At 29.7% G+C, this 25181-nt stretch overlaps 2 protein-coding genes across 2 annotated transcripts; both read left to right on the top strand.

Moving 5' to 3' along the window:
- Window positions 1-1398: 1398 nt before the first annotated feature.
- On the top strand, window positions 1399-14558 carry LOC130899244 (inositol-3-phosphate synthase 1-A). The gene is made up of 7 exons (XM_057809023.1): window positions 1399-1605; window positions 5141-5318; window positions 5995-6245; window positions 8575-9072; window positions 9670-9778; window positions 11489-11809; window positions 12600-14558. Exons 1-7 carry the CDS (start codon window positions 1498-1500, stop codon window positions 12689-12691), a joined length of 1557 nt encoding a protein of 518 aa, XP_057665006.1. The 5' UTR covers window positions 1399-1497; the 3' UTR covers window positions 12692-14558.
- Window positions 14559-18132: 3574 nt separating this feature from the next.
- LOC130899243 (lysozyme-like) lies at window positions 18133-22473 on the top strand. The gene is made up of 4 exons (XM_057809022.1): window positions 18133-18303; window positions 21698-21790; window positions 21984-22150; window positions 22247-22473. The coding sequence occupies exons 1-4, from the start codon at window positions 18249-18251 to the stop codon at window positions 22391-22393; spliced, it is 462 nt and encodes a 153-aa protein (XP_057665005.1). The 5' UTR covers window positions 18133-18248; the 3' UTR covers window positions 22394-22473.
- The last annotated feature ends 2708 nt before the right edge of the window (window positions 22474-25181 follow it).

Genomic DNA, 25181 nt, shown 5'->3' with positions numbered 1-25181 from the left:
TTTTTTACACACTTCATTCGTCACGTTTTTCATAAATGAAATGGAAAGTAACAATATTATTAGAATATGTACGTATTCAGGATGTCTCAAAAGTCACGTCTGTCAACGTGTTAATAAAAAAAGGAACATAAAAACAAGTCAACATGTGAAAATGTTTATATATACAGGGTGATATAACTGACGGTCTAGTATAATAGTATAGGTGTTGTGAATTGTTAAATTCAGAATATGTATATATACAGGTTGTCTCAAAATCACGTCAGACAATTTCGAATAGAAATAGGAATAAAATAAAAATCTAAACCTTTATATATACAGGGTGATACAATACATTTCTTATAGAAAATAGTAAAAATGGAAAAACCTATACAGTCGTATTTTAGGTGAAATTTGTTGGGTAGAGATTGTTGGTATTGAAATAAAACAAAATTTCTAACTTTCATTGGCAATAAAATCCTAAATAAACAGGACTATTGGTCTGTCAAAACCTTTTTCTATTGTTTTGCACAGCTTATGGTTATAAAAGACCGGAAACTTCGATCAGCTCAGGTACATTTTTGAAAATGTTAGGAAATATTTAAATAATTTTGTAAACTTTTAGCGTAATACAAGTTTCTCGTATTTATAATATATTTATATACGAACATCAATTACCATCTGAAATTATTTTCAGCTATACAGGTTGTCCCAAAAGTAGTTAAGCAAATCCAATGATTTTTTATATATAACACCCTATATTAAATGATATTTTTGAGTTTTAGGTGTAAAATTAGTGAATTCTGAATAAGATTTTATGTACCTGAGTTTTGCTGTTTTTGCCAGACTCAATTTTTAGCGGAAATGAAGAGTTAAATTAAAAATTACTTTATTACTTTAAATGCAGCATCCTGTATATTTTTAATTGCATTAAATTGTTTCATATCATAGTGCATAAGGGTAACCCATACCTATATTTAACCTTCCCGAAGTTATAAACACTTTTAATGGATTTTTCAGGATTAAAGGCGCCTCAAGTCTATTCTGGACATTGTGTATAATCGAATTATTAATTAATAACGATAATTAGTAAAATATATTACGTATTTAACCTTTGTGAGATGACAAAAAAAAAATATTGAAACAGTTAAACAAATAAGAAAAAATAAATTACAAGAGCTGCACGAATCGACTACCATTTTGTGTCATACTAATAATTTAGGTTAGGACACTTTTATATACAATCGACCATTTACTTTTTTCCATATTTCATCTGATTGTATTTTATCCTATTTATGAAAAAATATTTCTATCTAAAAGTAAATTTTTAAATTATAAGAAAGTGGTCAATTACGGCCCTCTCCATAATCAACGAAGGTTTTCGCGCAGAATCTGAATCCCCCATATCTCCAACTCCACTTTGATAACATTCTCCAAACTTGACTACCTAAATTTCAAGCTCATACTATTTTCGCCGGTAATACGTCGCTCAGATGCTTCTGAGAACCGATAGATTTGATTATGGATATTGTGGTGAATAGTGAAAACGTAAAATATACCATCGATTATATCGAAAGTCATTATGCTTACAAATATAATAAAACTGAAAAAATTGGAGATATTATAGAGGTAAGCACGAAAAAAAACCTCTATTCAATACCTAGCGCAAAAACAGCATGTTTTCTAACTGTCGAAATGTTTGGAAATACAAGTAAACTCAATATTAGTTATATATAAAGTACTTATATCTTTAAAGACATTATTCCAGATAATCATAACAGTTTATTGATTCTATTAAATCCGAATTATTACCTTGTTGGGATAAACATAATTTTATAATTATTTATTGCGGTTTTTATAAGTAGAAATATAGTTTTCACCTTCAAAATCTAAATATTTCTAAAACTCTACAGGTGTAGGTGAAAATCCCATCTCTAGACTCACATCTCTAATATCAGTGTAGTAACTTACTTGTGGTTTGAAATAGCTCAATAATATATAGATTCTTTTCATGTTTTTATTATTCCAAGAAATTTCTGGACAACCAAATTAACAAAAAATTCATTTAAATTTCTTGTTTCCATCATTTTCTTCCATATTTTGAAACAAATATTTCAATGGACATAATGCTGTGTTATTTCACAACATTTATATTATAAGAAAGATTTTTTATTACCGGCTTGTTTTGTGTAACGTAAATCTATTTCAATTCTAGAAACTGTAAAAAAATTCGATTCTTATACAAACAATTCTGTTATAAATATAAATATATCAACATTTATATTAAAACTTATACCAATTAAAATTATTATTGCAATGCCGAATAAAGTTTTTCAACGAATACTGTCCAAATGTTTTCAAGGTCGAATTCGTTTTTATGCCATAGACGTAGATACCTACATGGCGTAGAGATACAAAACTTTATTTCAAAACCATATTATCAAATGGAAATTATTGAAGGAATAACATTTATATCTGACTATCTCTTGAAAAAATATTAAAAAATACAAGATGATGGTAATTAAAAAATATAGGGTAGAATACAAATCAACTATATAATAAAAGAAATGGAAATGATGAAAACGAAATAGATACTGTAATGTTCTTATTATTTATTTAAACAGTTTTTAATTACAAAACGGTGGAGTGAATTTATACACAAGTAGTATCTTCTCATCAGTTTCCAGAATATTCGTTTCCTTGCCTCTAAAAGGCATTCTTAGAAATTGTGTCTATAAAAACGTTCACAACATAATGTAAACAGGTCACAAAAAAGGTGAAGTTAATTGTAAATAAATACAAAAAATACTCAGGGCGTCTGCCAAACTTCAATAACATATTGGAACAAGGCCGGATTCACGGTTTATATTACTGGGCGAGTTGGTAACAATATTATAAAGAAGCAAGGAATCTGTTACTTTTTAGAATTATTTTGAGGTTATTCAACTTCGTGTGCCACAATTTTGATTATAATTCAATAGGAGTTACAAATAATCTTAAATAGGACAATCAATTACTCTACAAGTTGATACAAAAGTTTCTTACGTCAAAAGTATTATAGAATATTTTTCTGCTTAATGGTCAGAAGCCTGCGCAGTAGAAAATGAACATTTTGGAGTGATTTTAATTTGGCTTGGTTTCATAATTGACATTTAGCCTAAAAGTTCTTTCAATTTGAACTTTAAGGTAAAGTCAGAAATGTCATAGCGTCAAACGTCAAAAATTATGCTATGTTTGAATTCTACGAGGATGGTCCCAGAGTACCTGGCTTAACAAAGAAAACATAAAAATTTTAGAAAAAAATATATTTATATTTCAACGTTATCGCCTTATAGCTCTCCTGATACACTTTAAAAATGTTAGTGACAAAATAACCACCACCTCTACGTTTCATTTTGTTTCTTTTTCTAACGACACATATAGAAAAAGGACAGAGTTATGTTAACCTCTTTTAACGCATTTTAGAATGAAACTTGTTTATGACAATGAAATTTAATTTCAAAAAACATATTTGAAACAAAAATGCATATCTTATTAACAGTTTAAAATTAAAAACAATTAGAGGTTATATGAAAATATAACAAATCATTGAGAAGAAACTGCATTTAAAACATATGTATTTATATTTAGTAGTAAAACGTAGAGATGGGATTGACACCTCGTTCCAACTCGTCCTCGAACACATGTAGAAAAGCTTGAATTTTATTTTTGGTTCTGGATTTACGAGTCTTGAAACTTCAATTATTTCATTTACATATGTTTTCATGGTTAATATTTTTAACTTTTTTACATAACATCTTTCATGAAAGATTGGCAAGATGACTGACTATTTTATTATAAAAACCATCAAGTTTTTGTGAGGTTATGTACAAAAAAGTAATAAAATAATTACATTGAAAGTAATAAACTTTAATTGGAACAGATTTTTGAGAATAGTGTGTATAAAATCAATGTCAAATGAAAGTCAGAGAGGAAGACATGTAAAGATATAGTCAACGACTATAGATCAAAGTGTTTAAATGAGTGACTACAATTTTTATTTATCATATTTATTTTTTAAAAGTTTTTTGAATCTGTTAAACCACTTTTCGGGCTGTCCATCTTCGTTTTTTATACTCTTTTTGTATTCGAATCAACGTCGCAAATGGTTTACTAGAAATTTCTAGCATTCCACGTTTCGAAATTATTGATTTTCGTACAGGCCACGTTTTCCGACCGGATGACATGAATGAAAATTCTCTTACTTGATATATACACATATATCGTCGTAAAATACGTTTCATAATTCAATTTTATAAATAGGTTATTGATTCGGAGCACAAAAGTTCCATCAATATTTCATTGAACAGTCGCAGTTTTCGTTTAGAATTTTTTTACGATATAATTAGACATATCTAAGCAAATGGGCTTCGATATAATTCATTTCATGAAAGATCCGTATCATGGACAGAGAATGAGGGATTCCTCTGCAGAGCTGGAGTTGTGGTGGAGTATGTGTACTGCATTAGTCTGAAAGAAGAGTGAAAAATGAAGAAACATTTGAATTTTGGTATTATTTTTCTCGGTACAGAATCAGATTCAGGCTTAGTACGGTCTTTGCTGGGTTTGGGAATGATGATGCCAAGCAGGCGCTAAGTAGAGGCCGCAGAGCTGGGGGAAAGCATTAAAAAACCTGTCTAGACATTCCGGGAGTAGTGAAGGGTGCGTTAAATGGTAATTCTGTGGGAGCTTCGTGCTAGAAGTGGCAGATTCCCTTAGTGGTAGACAGCTGGCTACTTTGGGAGACTGCTGTGAAGAATTGTTGCCAAAACAAACGACCCTGTTCATTGTCCAAGGCGACATATCCACTTTCTCTGCTTCTCAGCATTGATTTTAAGTTTAATTTGGGCGTTAAGACGATTCCATTGTGTTCCGACTGTTGGATCTCAAGGTCGATTGTATACAGCCTGTATAACTCTCTTTTCTGGCGAATTTTTTTAATGATTTTCTGAAATATGGCGATATAGTTGGCGTTTATGGTTGTGAGATCTGTTGGGCATCGATAATGGGGGATTGGAAGTCTTTTTCTAGGTCTTTGTTAGTTCTTGAATAGCAAAAGGTGGACCAAATGAAACCGCACTCTGTAATTAAGATGCAATACCGAGCAGGTTTATTTTATCTGTAGGTTACACCGCTTTCGGAAAAATTGGTATTTAGAACATCAAGAAAAATACCCAAATTGGGTGTTATGTTAGTTGGATGGGGTGGAAATAACGGATCTACATTTACGGCAGCTGTTATAGCTAATAAACTTAAATTATCATGGCCGACTAAAAAACACGTTCAAAAAGCTAACTGGTATGGTAAGTACAATAATTTTCTACCGTTTTAAATATAAAAGAAGGGTTCTGGTTCCTCGTGTACCAAATGCTTACGTTCCTTCCTATCTCTTCTTTAATATTTTTATTTTATCTTAGGGTTTTTTTGCCTCTTCTGATAGATAAGTTGAATTGGTTCTTGATGAAGCTCCAGCTCCCACTTTTTTCTTCAGTCTTCTAATGAAAGTGAAGTTAGTAAAGAAAGTTTTTGTATACTCAAACAGTTTGCACTCTTCTAAATTTAAATTGAGAAAGGGTGTGTACTTTTTGAAGATTTTAGTAAATGATAGTTTTGAGGAAAAGTCAGACTTGTATCAAGTATGAATTGTTTGTCTATGGAAAGGTTCAGTTCTATTTCTAGCAAATTGTGTTCATATTTTCAATGTCCAATCGCAAAACTCGTTGATTTTTTCTCTTAATTTGTTATTTCTGTCTCCATCTTGACAATATCTGTCAGTAAAGTACCCAGATACTATAGAGTTTTTATTTTTTTACGTGTACTTGACTTCACTGGCTTTACAAGTCTAATACGTCTCTTAAATCAACTCTCAATCTCTTTTTCCCCAGTCTCCTGATATTATTTGGTTTTCCATGCCTCCCAAATCCATTCTTTTCCTTTGTGTCCCACCTATATTATCATTTCTAGATATATACTTTTAAGGATCCATTACACAAGCTGCAACCGTATGCGTGGGCGATGAAATTTACGTACCCATTTCAAAATTATTACCCATGGTACATCCAGACGATATAGTGATCGATGGTTGGGATATTAGCGCATGTAATTTGGCAGAGTCTATGGAAAGAGCTCAAGTATTGGACTTATCTTTGAGAGAACAATTAAGACCGTATTTGGAACCGATGAAACCGAGACCTTCAGTTTACGTACCCGAGTTTATTGCTGCCAATCAGGTAATCGTTATAATTCTTTCGAATATATGGGTTATATTGCCTTTAAATTCATTTCTTTTGAAAACAATTCTGGTTATTATAAAAATTATCAACTTAAAATCTATTTATTATAATTAATAATTTGGTAGATACTAAACAATTTCTGGTACTCTATTTTTTACGAATATGTATTGCTATTTCTGGATTTATTTTGCTCAAAAATTGATGTCGTAAGTCCAATTTTGTCTTTCTTAAATTTATTTTTGCTAGAAATCACGTTGTTTTAATTGAATTTGGTCAAAAATTTTCTTTCTAATAATAATTTGTTTAGAAACAGTTTTTTTGAGTTGAATTTTGGATGTTTTGAGTCTAATGTTGCAGAAAATTAACATTTTTAAATTAAATTTACTCAAAAATGACTTTTATACGTCTTATTTGATCAAAACTCGAAATTAGTTTTCTCAAAAATTAACGTTCTGAGCTAAATTTTGCCTTTTGTAAATTTAATATGGCCAGAAATTACCATTTTCAGTTAAATTTGGCAAAATATAGTTTTTCTGGCTCAAATTTCGCTTTTTCTGCTTTTATCTGAGTTGAATTTTGTCTTTTCTGGTGTTTTTTATGTTTAATTTGGTCAAAAATTGGCTGTGAGAAACTAGTTTTCTCAAAAATGGATATTCTAATCGAAATTTTACTTTTACTAAATCCAATTTAGTCAGATATTTACAAAAAAGTCGGTTTTAACTTTAATTTAGCAAAAAATGGCTTTTCTAAGCAAAATTTTGCCTTCTGTGAATTTATTATATCCAGAAATTATCATCTTTTAGCTAAATTTGGACAAAAATATCCTTCTTAATTTAAATTTGGCGATAAATAGTTTTTCTAAACCAAATTTTGGTTTTCTGAGTTGAATTTTGCGTTTTATGAATCAAATTTTGCCTAATATGCGCATTTTAAAGTTTAGTTTGGTCAAAAATTAGCTGTTTGAAATTAGTTTTCTCAAAAATGGATGTTCTAAGCCAAAGTTTGCCTCTACTAAATTTAATTTAGTCGGAAATTACCTTTTTTGAGTCGAATTGGGCCAAAAAAGTCGATTCTGACTTTAATTTAGCAAAAAATGGCTTTTCTAAACTAAATTTTGCCCTTTGAGGATTTATTTTAGCCAAAAATTAGTATCTTTCGGCTAAATTCGGCCAAAAATGTCCTTCTTAATTTAAATTTGGCGATAAATAGTTTTTCTAAACCAAATTTTGGTTTTCTGAGTTGAATTTTGCGTTTTATGAATCAAATTTTGCGCATTTTAAAGTTTAGTTTGGTCAAAAATTGGCTGTTTGAAATTAGTTTTCTCAAAAATGGATGTTCTAAGCCAAATTTTACCTCTACTAAACTCAATTTAATCAGAAATTACCTTTTTTGAATCGAATTGGGCCAAAAAAGTCGATTCTGACTTTAATTTGGCTTTTCTAAATTAAATTTTGCCTTTTGGGAATTTATTTTAGCCAGAAATTAGTAAAAATATCTTTCTTAATTTTAATTTGGCGATAAATAGTTTTTCTAAGCCAAATTTTGGTTTTCTGAGTTGAATTTTGCCAAATATACGCATTTTAAATGAAATTTCGTTGAAAATAGCTTTTTTAACTTCTAAATTCAATTTAGACAGAAATTACTTTTTTTGAGTCGAATTGAGTCAAAAAAAGTCGGTCCTGACTTTAATTCAGCAAAAAATGGCTTTTCTAAGCCAAATTTTACTTTTGGGTATTTATTGTAGCCAGAAATTACCAACTTCCAATTAAATTTGGTAAAAAATATGTTTTTGAAATAAATTTTGCTAAATATTCGCATTTTTGAATAAAATTTGATCAAAAAATGGATGTGTGAAATTAGTTTTCTCAGAAATGGATGATCTAAGCCAAATTTTGACTTTTCTCAATTTAATTTGGCTTGAAATCATCCTCTTTTAGTTTAATTCAGCAAAAATTATTTATTCTAGTTAAGTTTTGCCTTTTAAGTATAGTTTGGTCAGATATTTGGCTTTTTCAACGAGATTTGGTCAAAAATGACGTTCCCGGGTGTAATTTGGTCAAAAATTGGCCAATTCAGTTTTATAATTTCGGTAATATCAGAAAATTTTGACAGAAACCGAGTATTTTGTATAAAGATGAAAAAAATGAGGTTAGATTAAGTTGGAATTCATTCTGAACACACTATTTACACCACCACTACACCAACACTCACAATTACACTATCTGAGGCGCGTTTTAATAACCAACTTAGTTTACATTCAGTGTTGGTGTAGTGGTAGTGTAAACAATGTGATCGGAATGAGGTTAGAATATTATTTATCTTTTAGAAATCGCGAGTAGACAACATCATCCCAGGTAACAGAAAAGAACAACTGGAAAAAATCAAATCGGATATCGAAGAATTCAAACAAACGAACAATTTGGATAAAGTTATCGTTTTATGGACGGCGAACACCGAATGTTTCAGCGAAGTCGTTGAAGGTATCAACGACACAGCTGAAAATATCAAAATGGCAATTCTATCCGATAACAAGAACATACCTCCTTCGGTATTATTCGCTTACGCTGCTATATCTGCAGGATGTACTTACATCAACGGTTCACCACAAAACACTTTCGTACCTGGAATAGTAGATTTTGCAGAGAAAGAAGGCGTCTTCATAGCCGGAGACGATTTCAAATCCGGTCAAACGAAAATTAAGAGCGTACTTGTTGATTTTTTGATCGGAGCCGGTATTAAACCAGTCAGTATTGTCAGTTATAATCATCTCGGAAATAACGACGGAAAGAATCTGTCAGCTCCGGAGCAGTTTAGATCAAAAGAAGTAAGATCACCTAACCTAAATAAAGAGTTTACTGTGTTTCACCTTGTAACACCTCAAGAAGTGGTTATTGAGCCTCCTAATAAAATATACACAACTTTTTTGTAAATTGGAACGAAGTCTCTGCCAATTAGTTGTGGGACTGTGGCAATCAAACATCAAAATATACGCTTTTTGATATATATTCCAAGCTTTCGAATAACTGTATTGGAAAAATTCATTTGTTTCAAAATAAGACATAAATATGAAATTTCTTGATTTTCGTTGCTATTTAATTGTTTTTTTGAAATTGGAATCCGTCCAATTGAAGGTTATGTTACTCTATTTCAGGTTGGATAACGTTAAACTTTGGTTTTTTTGAATTTTGAGCAATATATGCTGTTCCTAAAAGCACGCTTTCTTCGTAGTTATTCTGTAAAAACAGATTTATGATCCATAGACATTCATAGAAAACGTGTTTGGGGAAAAACAATTAAATACCAACCAAAATCGTCAAATTCCCTATATAGAAATTGTACATTTTGGTGTTTGATTTGCCACAGTCCCATAACAACTACAGTTTTATATGAATTTTTGTAATTTGATTAAAATATCTTTCAGATATCTAAAAGTAACGTTGTAGACGATATGGTTAATTCAAACGATATTCTTTACGCACCAGGAGAAAAACCTGACCACGTAGTTGTAATTAAATACGTTCCTTTCGTTGGTAAGTTCCAAGTAATGTTCTAATTATTTGTTTGTAAACAAAATTCCAGAAAAAATTCCTTTTTCGTTTCAATCGCGTATCTCCCAGAACTAAAAAATTATAATTAAATCATAAATTTATTATAAAAAAATACTTTTGTTATTTAAAAACAGTCCCAATTGTATAGTTCAATTTGAGACTTGTATATTCCAGATAATCATAACGTTACTGGAATTTATGCAATATGTTTACAAAATGTATAACGTGTTGCATACCTTCAAATCGTTTATTGTATATATGTGATTTAACTTATCTGGGCAGAGTACTCAATCGATAGAAATAGCTTTCTTTACAGAACTGCGAACAATAATTTTTAAAGTGTACATGTGATTATTCTAAATTGATCAGAATTAGACACGCGAACAAATTGATAGTTCTATGATTCAATGATGTCAAGAAATTCGTTTTTCTAGGTTATATGTTCGTGATATTATTTGTGTCATAATTGTTTTGTTTACATTTGGTTTTTTATTAGTTGTCTATAAAAAAGTGGAGAAACATCTTTATCCGTTTATTTCTTTTAGTTTGTGATAAATTTAGAATTGGTTCGGAATCGGGACTGTTACTAAACACTCAGATCTGAGCTAACAGCGAACAATATTTGTGTAAGTGTACATGGGACTAGTTCATAAACTGATCAGAATTAGACTCGCTAACAAATTATTAGTTCTATGTTTCAATAATGTCAAAAAATTAAATCTTCTAAGTTATGTTTGTGATACTATTTGTGTCATAATTATTATGTTTACATATGGAAAAAAATGTGGAAAAACATCTTTATACGTTTCTTTTAATGTTGTGAGGTTTTTACTTGATAATTATCAAAAAAATCAACAAAACGATGAGGAAAATACACAAGAGTGAAAATAAGTGTACCAATCAAAAGTTTTATCCAGTTTTGTTTGTCAAGTTTGAAAATGCACTTACAGGGTGTGATCAAAAAATAGTGAGATTATATATGAATTAATCTCCTTTAAATTAGTGCTATGTACCTAACCCAATATGGAATCCACTGTAAAAAGTAAACTGTGGAAAGTTTGCTCTACTTTTTTTGTTGCAGTAATTTAGAAACACTCTGTATCTACAATTCTTTGAAAGAAAAAACAAATTATAGTGTGAATTAATGAACTTTGTTTTCCTGTGGTGAAAATATCTTCTCACTTTCCATGGAATAACATTTTAGGCTGATTCATAAACTTGAGTATCCGATTGTCGTTGCCTTTGACTTTTGCTGTTTAAAAATTGAAAATATTGAAATGAATAGAACCATTTATAATTGCCGTTTGCCTATCGGTCTGCCGTTGGTGACTTGCAACATAGACGAGTTGGCGTTTGTCACGTGATTTTGACATATGACGTTAAAGCGTGATGTTGGAGTTATTTCTCGTTCTGTCTGTTTGTTTATGGTGGTCTTTTGGCTTTGCTGGCTTTCCCTTCGTTATTTTCTATAATATCGTCCATAAATTACGAACAAAAACACAAAAATATTACGAAAACAAAAAGAATTAGACAAGTCAAAAAGAATAACAACATTTTTAGGTTAACGGATGCTACGTCAGGTTAAACGGCAAACGTCACCTGAAAACGGTAACGTCAAACGTAAACGTCAAGTTTACGAATCGGCCTTTTACCTTATTAACACGAAAAGGGAACAAATTTTGTTTATTTTAGGTGATTCTAAAAGGGCGTTAGACGAATACACTTCGGAAATAATGATGGGCGGTCTGAATACAATTGTCATTCACAACACTTGCGAGGATTCCTTGTTGGCTACCCCTATTATTCTCGATTTGATTATCTTAGCAGATATTTTCTCTCGTATCAAAGTTAAAAGAGAAGAAGATCCAGATGAAGATTATAACGGTTTTCATGTGGTTTTATCGATTTTGAGTTATCTTTGCAAAGCACCTATGGTACCGAAAGATACACCGGTAGTTAATGCTCTTAATAAACAGAGGGCGTGCATCGAAAATGTTTTAAAAGCCTGTATAGGTAAGTATTATTCTGTCATTTATCACATTCGTTCGATTAAATATAAATATATGAAGTGAAATCATTACTCAAGTAACAGTGGAAAATGCAGTACAAACGTTGGTAGTTGTATCTGATTCAATTGAACCGACTAATGACAGTGACGTTAACTACTTAACGTCATCACATGATCAAAAACATTGTTTACAATTTTATAAAGGACATACTTTCTTACTTCTTCTTTTTATGTCAATATTATGATAAATAACTTTTTGAAAGTTATTAATTTTCGAATTTTTCTATGGTTTTTTTGTATATAGATATATATCTGTGATCTTGATATTTTCGTTGGGTAGAAAGTAGGTGTGAATATCGATGGTTGTGAGGCGTTATTTAAAGATACGTTCGAAAAGCACTTTGTCGATGTTAAAAATGTCGAACTGAAAGAGCAGAAAAGTTGAACGGTCATTTGAAAGACAAATTATCTGGATTGGAACGAAGAAGATATTTTTCTATCAATTAAATTGAATGTTGAAACTTAAGTCAACAATTTTACAGAAACAATTGGAAAAAAATTACCATCAGTCAACAATGTAAAGTATCTGTCATATTTTGTATCTGATTTATTTAATTGAATGCCAATGGAATATGTTGGATTGCAATGGGAACAGAATAGAATCGAAAAATGATTGTGGATGAATTAAAAATTTTTTCTGAATTGGAAAATTAAAGGTTTTGTCGCTGAGTTTCGTTTAATGTGGTGTTTCTTTGGGACAAATTATTATATGTGTAAACATGCATTCTCTTTCAGGTTTGGCACCTGAAAATAATATGACTCTGGAACACAAGGTGCCCTTTTTAATGCAGAAACAGGAAAAATTGAACGAGGAATCCAAAGAATGAAAAGTGTGTGGATTATTTTTATAATTTTTAAAAGAAGTGGTCGAGAATGCTGTATATTAATTCGTAGATCTGACAGTATTTTTTGGGTATAAATTATTTATATATTTTTTTTGATGTTCTAAGTGAAATTTTGGCTTTTCTGGATTTCATTTTGCCAGAAATTACCTTTTTCTAGTTAAATTTATTCGTAAAATTTATTTTTGATTCCAATTTAGCAAAATTCTTTTAATGAGTTCAATTTATCTAGAAATGTCCAAATTTGTCTTGTATAAGTTTAAGTTTGCCAAAAATTTGCCTTTTTAAGAGAAATTTTTTTCAAAAATGGCTTTTAGTCTGATTTGGTCAAAATTTATCAACTTTGAGAGGAATTTTGTCAGAAAACATGTTTTCTAGGTTAAATTTACTGAAATTTTGGTAGTTTTGTGATTTAATTTGGCTAAACAACCAAACAATGGCCTTTCTGTATTCAATTTGCCTAAAAAATGGAATTAATTGGCTTAAAAAAATGTTTTAAACCATATTTCACCTCAAATTATCTTTTTAGGTTTTTCGAAAAAATTCATTTCTAATTCCAATTAACCAAAAGGTTTTTTTACTTGCGACATTTTGGCTTTTCTGAGTTTAACCTAATGAGATTTTGTAAAAATTGTATTCATAGGTCTAATTTGGTCAAAAAATTGAATTAATTGGCTTGAAAATTGATGTTTTTGACCATGTTGTACCTCAAATTACCTATATCGAGTTAAATTTATCATAAAAATTTATTTATGATTCAAATTTAGCAAAAAGTGGTTCTCTTCAGGTGACATTTTGGCTTTTCTGAGCTTAACTTAATAAGATTTTTTCAAAAAAGGCATTCATTGGTCCAATTTGGTCAAAAAATTGAATTAATTGGCTTGAAAATTAATGTTTTAAACCATACTATATCTGAAATTACTTTTATTCGGATCAATTTGGCCACATAACTCGTTTTTGAGTTTAATTGATCAAAAATGTGTAAATTTGCCTTTTTGGATGGATTTCTTTTCAAAAATGGCTTTTATAAGTTTAATTTGGTCAAAATTTGAGTGTAATTTTGTTGAAAAATTTTTGAGTTAAATTTAATGAAATTCTAATATTTTTATAATTTAATTTGTCCAAACAACCTAAGAAAGGCTTTTCTGAATTCAATTTGGCCAGAAAATGAACAAAAATTGGCTTCTTTTAAATTGATGTATTAAAAAACTGACTAAAATTTAATTTGGACAAACATTGGTATCTTGAAATGGAACTGTTCGTCTACGAATTTAAATTTTGGTTAAAAGATAATCAAATTTAGTCGAATATTGGCTAGTTTGGTCAAATATTGATTTTTCATTTCAGTTTGGCGAAAAAATTGCTTTTCCAAGTCAAATTTACTCAACAAAGACCGAAATATGTTAACTTTTTTGAGTTTTCTTTATTAAAAATTTTTTTTCTAAAAAAAAGTCAAATTCAATTTATAAAAGGCTTCTCTGAATAAAATATTTGGTTAAAAAAATGGCCAAAAATTATTCTAAATGATATTTCATTGAAGATTCTTGCTTTTTTAAGTTTTATTTACCCCAAAAAATCATTTTATATCAATAATTCTAATTTAAACGACAATTGGCTATTTCGAATTTAATAAGTAATAATAAACAACGGTACATTTTGGCGAAAATAAACGTTTTTGAGCTTAATACAATCAATAACTCAGTTCCCAACTTCGAATACTAGTCTGAATCTAATTTACATAATTCTTGACCACCCTTTATATGTTATGTATCGAACACGATTGTTTTGTATAATAAAACATTTTAATCTGTTTAATTATTTCAAAGTATCAAATAAATCAAATTTACAAAGATTCGAGACGATTTATTTTATTCCTTAAATTAAATTCTACCACGACTTAGCAACCAGGAGATACAACAAACTGAAAGTTTATAGTGACACCCTGTACATCTTGTTACAAAGATCAAATCATTTCTCGAATTAGCAGTATAGTAATTAGTTTTCGAACTAAAAAAACTACTAATGTAGCAGTATTAAAAAAAATGAATTTGTCGCAAAACAAAAGGAGAAATACACATCTGACAACCTTGAAATGATTCTAATCCTTTTTTTTGTTGCAACTCCTCCGCGTTCAAAGAATACGTATTGGTGTGATATTTTTGGTTATCCGCTCATCCCAGTGTTGACTCAAATTTCCATATAACTCGTTAAATTCATCGACGCCAATGACATTGTTTACTTCGTATCTCCTTTTGAATAACAGGTTTTTCTCATGTGTGAATTTAAGCGGATTATAGTTAAGGCGAGTTCACACTAAACGGTAAAAGTAACATGCTTTAATAAGAAAATTGATTTCTAGAATAATTTAAGATTAGTAAAATCAAATGTTCCTGGAGAATTTTCTAATAAACCTATTTCACAAAAAAATTATTGAGAAAATTTCTTTAGCATTTTACTATAGTGTTTTATACATTTGGCGCCTTGAACATAAATTCAATACGATAAAATGATGAAAATATTTATGTCAAATAATCATTTTATTTTTTGTTATTCAATCATACGTATGTTCTATGATCAAAAAAATTAATATTAATTATAACATTGTATAAATGCTCTGTCCGTCATTCACAGTTATTTACACCTGAATGTCGGCAACAAACATCAAAAGTTACAAATACCTCGGAAACATTCGGCCCATTTCGGAGCAGAACTTAAATTCCGCCGAATCATTTCAACTGACATACGTCTTTTATGATCTAAGACATACGTAATCGATTTATAAGGCAGCCTAAACTAACGTATGTGATTTGTTAAAAACTAGGGAGGATTCATCATATTAAAAACAATAAAATACAAAACTATTGTTGATTTCATATACGTATTAAAATAATAATTCTTTTATCGCTGTTTTGAAGTAGATTCTCAGAATAAAAAGTTCTCATTTTTATGTGTGTAAGAATATGCCATGCAAGTATAGAATACAATAAAGTTACAGATACCTCGCGAACATTCGGCCCATTTCGGAGTAAAATTTAAATTCCATTAAATCCTCCTAACCGACGTACGTCTTTTATAATCTAAGACATACCTAATCGATTTATGAGGCAGTCTAAACTAACGTATGTGATTTGTTAAAAACTAGGGAGGAATCACCATATTAAGAACAATAAAATACAAAATTATTGTTGATTTCATATACTTATAAAAATAATAAGCCAGTTTTGTACGGTGTTAATGCAAGAGTGTTCTTTCGAGGAACCATACGAGAAATATTTAACAAAAAAAAGTTCAATATGGTTTAAATTAATTGAAACATATTTTTATTGTTAGTTTTCAGTGTGACATGCCTATAAGTGTTTAGTATTAGAAGTTAAAGTAAAGGTAAGGAATATAGAAATAAAAAAAAACATACAAAAACATTGAGGTATTTCATTTATTTAAAGATCCGCAGTTTTGATTACTCTCTCGAGTAATATCTCGAAGAAACTCAAAGAAACTAACGAGTAATATTTTTTCAAAAATATTAATGCTTTATTTGATAAAAGATAATATTTACATGAAATATAACTGTGACATACAAGAGTTATTGTCTTACACCATTTTTAATACGTATCTATTTTAATTTTTTCCCAACTTAAAATTATCGTCAATACATTTAATACAGAATTTTATTTCTTTTGCTTTGATGAAAAGAATTCTTGCGACTCCAATTTCCTTTTAGTCATCTTTGTTTACGTTTGCAAATTTGTGCGAGATGAACCGAATGTTTCCGAGGTTACATTTAATGCAGCCAGTCGGCAACATGTTATACAATCCAATGTTGTCAATTTGTACCAAGGTTTTAAGTAATTTTTAGCATATGAAATAAATTCAATATTGAAATAGACGAAATATTCCTATCAAGACATAGCGTTATCAAGTTAAATTAATATAAAGTTTGCTTTTTTAAGTATAATTCGGGCGAAAAATTGGGTTTTCTGAAATTAATTTGTTCAGAAAATAGTTAATCACTAAGTAAAAATCGATCTAAAATTGATGTTAGTATAAATAGGTCAAAAATTGGGATTTTCAGGACTAGCTTCATCAATTTTATTCATATTCGAGTTTTATTTGGAAAAAAATATATTTTGTCAAATTGAATTCAATAAAAACATATTTTTCTGAGTTTAATTTGATTTCCTGATTTTAAATCGGTATAAAATTGCCGTTCGCAGCTTGAATTTTTCAAATATGGACTGTTTGAAATTTAATTTCGTCATAAGATGGCTTCTCAAGATTTAATTCGGTCTAAATTTGGGTGCTTTTGAAAAATTGGGCAAGTTTGGACAAGAAATTGCTCTTTCAGGTTTTACTCCATATAACAGAAGGTTTTCCAAGTTTGAGTTGGTTGAAAATTGGCTGTTCTTAACTTTCAAGTCTAATTATGTAAAAAATTGGATTTTTTCAAATTAATTTGATCCAAAAATAGATTATCTGGATTTAATCCCGTATAAAATTGGCTATTCTACTTTTAAATTGGTCGAAAATGGGGTTTATTAACAAATTTCGTCAAAAAGTGGCTTTTATGAGTCCCTTTTGCCGGTAAAAATTGCATTTCTTCGTTGAAACTTACGAAAAAAATTTTTTCGAAGTCTAATATAATAAGAAAATGGCTTTTCCCAAATTAATTTGGTCCAAAAATTATTTTTTGAGTCGATAAGATCCAAAATTGGCGTTTAAAAATAAAATTTGATCAGAAATTAGCCTTTTAGAGTTTACTTTGGTCGAAAATAGTTTTTCTAAGCTAATTAGTCTTACAAATTATTGTTCTGAGTCTAATTGGGTGAAAAATGACCTTTTTTGAATGAATTCCATCCAAAAATTGTTTATCTAAATATAATTTGTGATAAAATTGGCTGCTCTGTTTGAATTGGTCGTTATTATAAGTTAAATTTCCTCAAAAATTGGCTTTTATAAGAAGAATTTTGAAAAAATGCCTTTTTATCTATCAAAAATTGCTTTTATTAGCTCAATTGGTGAAACGAATTTCTCCAAATCCAATTCCATAAAAAAATTGACTTTTCAGAAATTAATTTTGTCAGAAATAACTTTTTAACGTTCAATTTTGATTTTTCTTCTCTAATTAGGTGAAACATTGGGCTTTTCAAGTTTATTTTTGTTAAAAAATAACTAAGATTCGGTCTAAAATTAGTTTATTTTAGTCCAAAAAAGGTACAATACATATATACACAGATAACATGACTAAATTCTTGTTAATTTCAATTTTTTATATAACAGTTTGTAATTAACTTCCAACCCTCACCGAATATTTTCTTTTAAAAATTGCGTAGTTTATTAATTCAAATATTTCGTTCTACAACGTTTATTTACCGTATTGTGTATAACCACCTTTATTTTCTTGATCCGCGTATATGATTACATAAATGATCTGCAACACACGCCTTGACCACTAGTGTTAGTTCTACAGACAAACCAAACTGGTCGAGTTACTTTTAGTTTTTAATCTATTTATTTACATACAAGGAATATCCTTTTGTTTGAAATGGCAGCTACTAAGTATGTCGTATTGGTGACTATACTCGCATCAATTCTACAAGGTAAGAAAACGTCAATTTGTTATTTAAGTAGAAAAAAATATATGAATATATTTTCTTAAAAGAGAAAACTGTAGGTTACTTAAACATAAAAACAGTATGTCTACGTAACCAACTATGTAATTATGAAGTATGAAAAGCATTTCAGTTCTAATTGTAAATAAATGGTTAATGCTAAAATTAGTTACCGAATATGTTAATATTGGATAAGTGCTGTATTAACAAAATCAATTCTTATTTTTTCAAATGAATATCTAGGGATCTAATAACATCAGTTACGACTATTTTTACAACTCTATGTTTCTCAATATACAGGCTGTTCCGGAGCAAAAAATTTCTGGAGTGAATAGATGACGTGAAAATAATTGTTGTGACATAGAAAAAAATTCTCATACTATCCGCTCGTTTCTGAATTATATGCCTTTAAAGCTGCGAAATAAGAACTTATATTTAAATATATTTTCCATATTATACATTCGAACATTGTGAATTTTTAATGAATTAAGAGTCAGATAATAGGTTCCCTTCAAAATTAACCAGAACTGACGGAATGCTACAACATGTGGAAACGCTGATTGCAGATGTTTAGAGTAGACATGACTAAAATTAAGAAAAAGGGAGTGACTACGTACACGATATAACGGAATAGATAACGAACAGAGATTGAACTATAGTTAAAACATTAGAAAGAGATAGACCAGGAGAAATTATTTAAATAAATAAACATTCTTTCAGTAGATTGTTAGGTCACAAGACTTGCTGCGAGTAATATCAAAAGTTGAATATCTTTTTTCATAGTAACTTGCTCATGTTGTTAGTAGTTTTTTATTATATATATTATCTTGTTATTTATCTATCAGGCTTCTTTAATCTTTTGAAGTATACAATTACCACCCCTCAATTTTCTCTATTAAATAATATAAATAAAAGACTTGGATGTGAAACAATCTGGCGACGTCTAAATCGTAATTATCCGAATTAAAATAACAACTTCTGCTTTTTAATTGCTGATCAATATTATCAAATAATCATAATAATAACATAAATAAGAAAAGTTATTTAATGGAATTCTCTTATTTGTAAGGAGAATATTCAATTAAAAAATAAAAAACGACTTTACTACATGTACATATAAGGTTAGTTCCAATCCATCAAAAAACCGTCCTTGGTACGATGACGTGAACCGTTTGCAGGACGGTCTTTGCGATACTTGCTTCTGTTACAAGAATCGAGCATAACCGGAGATTGCGCAGGAAATATCTATAAACGCTTCCGAAAACCGTTCCAAGTACGATCCAGACTAACAGGTTGGAACAAACTTATTGTATGACAAAATTTTGACATTTTAACTATAATTTATCTTCTTTCAAGGTGAAATATTTAATTTGAGGTTATGTTAAGGCGAGTTTTCTCAATCCGTAATCCGTATTACTAATATTTCAACTTGGATAAAGAAAATTTATCATAAAGTGGTGAAGCATATTTTAATTCGTGGCAGCATTGCTTGTTGCCTACCTGGTTGGTTGGGGTATGCTTTCTCATACCCAACACAGGGAACGTAGTAATGTGGATTCGATGACAAGTGACAATATTGACAAGTACATTATTGTTTTTCTTTAGTTTTATCAAATAAAATTTATAAATAACTAATAAAAGTTCCATTATTTACTCGAACCGTACTGAAAATACGACTCTGGGAACTTTTACTTGCAACAATAAACCTCCGCTGAACTCCGTAATGATTCCTAGTAGCTTTGGTTTGGATTTTTGTAAGAAAAAACAACAAAAATTTTTCGTTTTCTTAAATCATTGGTAATAAAATAATGTCGTATGGATCATGTGGATCAAAGTACCGTTAATTCTGTTTGGTATGAGACTGTTTTTTCCCAGTTTACGGTAAACACAATAAACAGAAACGAGAGAATGGATACAAAAAAATTGAGTTAGTGAAATTTTTTGTCCCAATAACTTTTTTATATGTTTTAGAATATTTAGTTAAAAAATGATCACAGTCAAATTTCGATTTTTGAAAGTTTAATGCTATAAATAGATTTAATTTGGTTCGTTGTAAATATTCCTAAAGGTTGAATTACAAGGTTGTCAGTTCATATCACAATTTATATGTATGAGTTAACGTTTCACCTTGTTTATACAGATTCCTTGTATAATACACATTTGTTTGTAAAAAAATGAATCAAGTAGTGCGTATATATTTAAAGAAAAAACTATTTTTGTATTAGAATTATCTACACAAATAGTGTAAAGTATATACTTATGATATTTATGAAGTGAATAGATTCTGTGAAATGACAATATCTTGGTGTCCTCGAATTAAATAAAAATTACTGAATAAATATGATAACCCATTATAGGTCAAAATAAACGATTAAAAATCACCTTCACTAGATAAAATATAAACACTGTCATCAATGACATCTATTAAAATAAAACCGAAGCTGGAACGTTTTTGTATATAAAGTTCGTTAGACGAATTTAAAATTGACAGATATCGAGTGAAGTTAGCAGCAAATCATATATCAATGTTAAGTTTTTTACTAACAAAAAATTACTTAAATAAATCTATTCAGTCACTTTAACTATTCATTTTTATTTATACAGATGTTCTCAAAAACTTTTCCATATAATCCTCCCACGATATAAACGATGTAATATTCCAAGATTATACAGGGTGACACGCATTAGAATCGACACACAGCAGAGGTGTATAGGGGAACCCAAAATATGACGATAGGAGACAGTTTACTTCTATACCACGTTGCATCCCCGAGGGCTTCAAAGTTATTTTGGAAAAAAATTTATTTCTTTGCAATCCTTTAATTTAAAAATACCATTAAGTAATGTTAATTAGAAGGCTATTGAACCATTCTGGACGGGTTAATTATGGTTGACCTAACCTTAAAATTTCAGAGAATTTTGTCATCTGTTAGTTGATTTTATTTCCATACTCATTTTTCTTTCTAAAACATCTTTCTTTTGTAATTTTTCATAAAACATTTTTGAGGATAAGTCAAATAACGATGGACATGCTACTGCTCTGTGTCGGTTGGTATGTGGGACGCCCTGTATATCAATTTCGTTGTAATCGTGAAAATCAAACCATTGTTGTGTTAATGTAAACAATGAATTGAAAGCACGTCCTGTACCGGATTCATTTTAATATTTATTATGTTTTTTGCTAAAGTCCTGATCACGAATAACTTCAATGTCAGTATATCTAATTAATTTCTTAAATTATTTCGAAATAAAGTAATTTATTAAAGCGCCTGTTTATTTTATTACAAACTGGTCGCTTTAAGCAACAATATTTTTCATTTTTTTGCACGATCAGAAGATATTATTAACTGTAAAACTAAACGTGTTTTGATTTTATGATCAGGTGTGGTAAGTCAAGACCTGCCAGTGACCCAAGTCTGTCTGGGATGTATATGCGAAGCTATATCTAGGTGTAACACCTCCAGCGTTTGTTCAGGTAAAATTATTGTTCATTACATACAAGGTGTTTACAAAATCTGAGTACGAGCACGTATAAAACAAATATGTTTACTGGAATATCATTGAGCTAGTTAATTCCAGCTGTTTGAACATGTTTTTTTTATATATTTATTGTTCTCAAATACAACTAATTGCGTGAAGAATTTTTTTGATATTCTACACTTACATAGGTGATGTCTGTGGACCATTTAGAATAACTTGGGGTTACTGGGCAGATTCAGGAAAACCTACTCTCAAAGGAAAATCTCCCAATGATCCAGACGCTTACTCCAGTTGTGCTGGAGACACATATTGCGCAGCTTTATCTGTACAAGGCTATATGAAAAAATTCCAACAGGTGTGTGTTGTTTTTCAAACTGCTTTGTATTTGAACAAACACAGAAATCATCAGGATTCGTATTAATATTGTACAATTTTAATTTTTTTTGTTTAGGATTGCAATAATGATGGGAAAATAGACTGCGATGATTTTGCTTTAATTCATACTCATGGTGGATACGGATGTAAAGGAAACATACTTCCAGAACCTTTCGGTGAACGCTACCAACAATGTAAAAAATTTGTTCAGGGATATAATTAGATTGTACATTTAATTTAATATTAAAAAATGTTCTATGCCCTTATTAAGCTGTGACTTACTTTAATATAAATAATTTTCTATATTTTTGTTTTATTTGAAACCTCAAATAACTATCCTTTTCATTCTAGACAAGATTTTCATTTTCAACAATAAAAAATTGACATCGTTAGTAGTATACTAAATAATATATGGACGAAATTAGATATACAACACTTTTCTCACGTAGATGTATGACGTGTTGCCTATTGAAAAATTAATTATAGTATTGCGTTTATAGTATAATGTGTTGCCGAGATATTAGGAGTTGTATTAAATTTCCAAATAGTAAGCAATAACAGATTTATAGAGATTAGAGGTAAGTAGAGCTGTCTCTCATGGGGTTTAACTCTTAATTGTGTCCATTTGAAAGCGAATACTTGTAGTTCAATACTTTCCACAACAGAAACGGTAAAATGACGGTAGCAATAGTTTTGATAAACTGCCAAATCTTAGTTTACTGAAAACTAAACAAGGAGAATGTTATTTCAAGGTGTTAGCACATTAGAAGTGCGTCGATGATAAGTCAAGATTGTTTTTTAGGATTATAGTCCGGTCAAATTAGACCAAAAAATAAGAATGAAGCTTTTTAAATTCCCACCAAAGTGAAAATAAAGTTTGAAAGATCTCCATCGTTCCGGTGTAATTTTTATCAAGAAAAACTTTTTGCAGTTGTTAATTTAATGAATCATAATTCATAATATTTTATATAAAGTTCAAACAAAAACGTTTTTGAATAGTCAAATCATCGAATTGACGGGTCTGCATCTCAAAAATAAATTGCGAGGTCAACGTTTTGTTACATCGGTTAGATGCGTTGAAATTACATATTTTGGAGGTGGCCATGTCGAATTATAAATATTTGTTTTTATTTGTCCATTTCAAAACTTAAGTAGCAACCCTCGAAGTATCTAATTGAACCGAAAATTAAATGGTTAGCACATGAGATCAACTTGAATTTGGAGTTTCATCTGATTAAAGCAATTGAAGTGCCTTTCGAAATTTCATTCTTTCTTATCACAGTTAACGCGTTCACAACAAAAAACTTGCTGAAACTTTTGTGAAGGTTCCAAAGCAAAGTAAAACACATAAAAAGTTATTAATGACTCCCCAATTTTCACGGTTAATTTGAATGATCTGTTTAGATTTCGATGATTTTTAATTAAAATTAAAAAACGTCAATAATTTTATGTTGTACCTCGTAATCTTATTGATATGTCCACATCCTTTTAAGAATAAATTTCTGCAACATAAATTGGGAAAATACATTCTGAATCATAATAATTAACATAATCGTGAAATAAAAATGTTTATTTAAGAAACAATGATTCAGAATAAAGATAAATAAATGATGATTATTATTTGTATATATTTTTAACAATTGGTGTTAAATAAATCCTGGTCATGTTATAATAATTATCACATTTAATTTTATGTCATGGCTATTTATTTGAATTTACTTGTAATTTACTCTAGATTACTTCGAGCTGTTTTTAAAGCAGTTCCATTAATGAAAAAATGTCATTTGAACTTTATCGGAATTAAGGAAGATTCCTGACTTGACTTTCCGTTTGCCGTTTGTTAAAAACATGCATCAGACCGTTCATAGTTGCCGTTTGACGTCGCCATCTGCCGTTGGTGACTTTCAACATAAACGAATTTTATCTGTCAATTACATCCGTTTGCGTTTATCACGTGATTTTGTCTAAGGCTACCAATAATAAACACTTCGTTATTCTATATAAATCCCGAATTACAAACAAAAATATCACGAAAACAAAAAGCAGTATACACGTCAATAAGAATAACAAAATTTTTAGGTTAACGTCAAGTTTATAGAGTCAATAGACGTCAAACTGTAAACGTCACCCGCGAACGACAACGCTAAACGGAAAGTCAAGTTTTTGAATTGGCTTATAGCTTGAAATTTAATAGTATTATCAGACTATTCAATTCAACTAGCAATGTAATGCGAATCCCAATATTTTTTAATGAAAAGCATGCGCAGATGAAGATGATTGTTCAATGCAAGATGGAACATCACCGGTTTTGTGCCATTTTGATTGCGTACAAGCTGCAATTCAACGATGAAATCCAATGACATTTGACATTTGACATGTCCATCAGACTACAAAATCAAGGCAGCAGCAGATTATTACCAATTATTGATGGTGGCAGCCATGATGCAGGATGAATATTTTGACTTTGGAAGAAATTGCATGCAATTTCTTGCACCATGCCGCTTGACATGATGCGAAATAAAGTGCAATGCAATGCAAGTCGCAGTATTTCAAGCCTGCAGATCAGCTGATTTTCGTTTCGTAAAACTTAGCTTCGTTATTCTCATTGTTAAACTATGTACAAAATATTAGTAACAATTTGAGGTTAGGAATTTGTTTACTATACTGTTTAGTATTATCAGATTATCATTCGTCAGTTTTTCGTAATTATCTAATGTTTGGAAGTTTTTCTGTCATTTTTTTGACACTTCTGTCGATTTCAAAGAATTTTTTGTCAATTTTCAGTCCTTTATTGTAGTTTTTCTGTCAGTTGTTTCTTTTCTGTCATTTTTTGTCAGTTTTCGCTGCATTTCTATTATTTTAATATCATTCTTCTGCAGGATTTCGTTCTTTTGTCTATAAATTGCTTTTCTGTCATTTGCAGTCGTTTCTCCGTCATTTTTTGAAGCTTCTGTCAATCAGTTTTTAGTCTTTATTCTGTTAGTTCCATCAAATTTCAATCGTTCTGTCAT

This window comes from Diorhabda carinulata, chromosome 11 (assembly GCF_026250575.1).
Source record: "Diorhabda carinulata isolate Delta chromosome 11, icDioCari1.1, whole genome shotgun sequence".
Taxonomy (NCBI): domain Eukaryota; kingdom Metazoa; phylum Arthropoda; class Insecta; order Coleoptera; family Chrysomelidae; genus Diorhabda; species Diorhabda carinulata.
The sequence above is the reverse complement of the archived record's forward strand: the minus strand, read 5'-3'. Positions and strand labels throughout refer to the sequence as shown.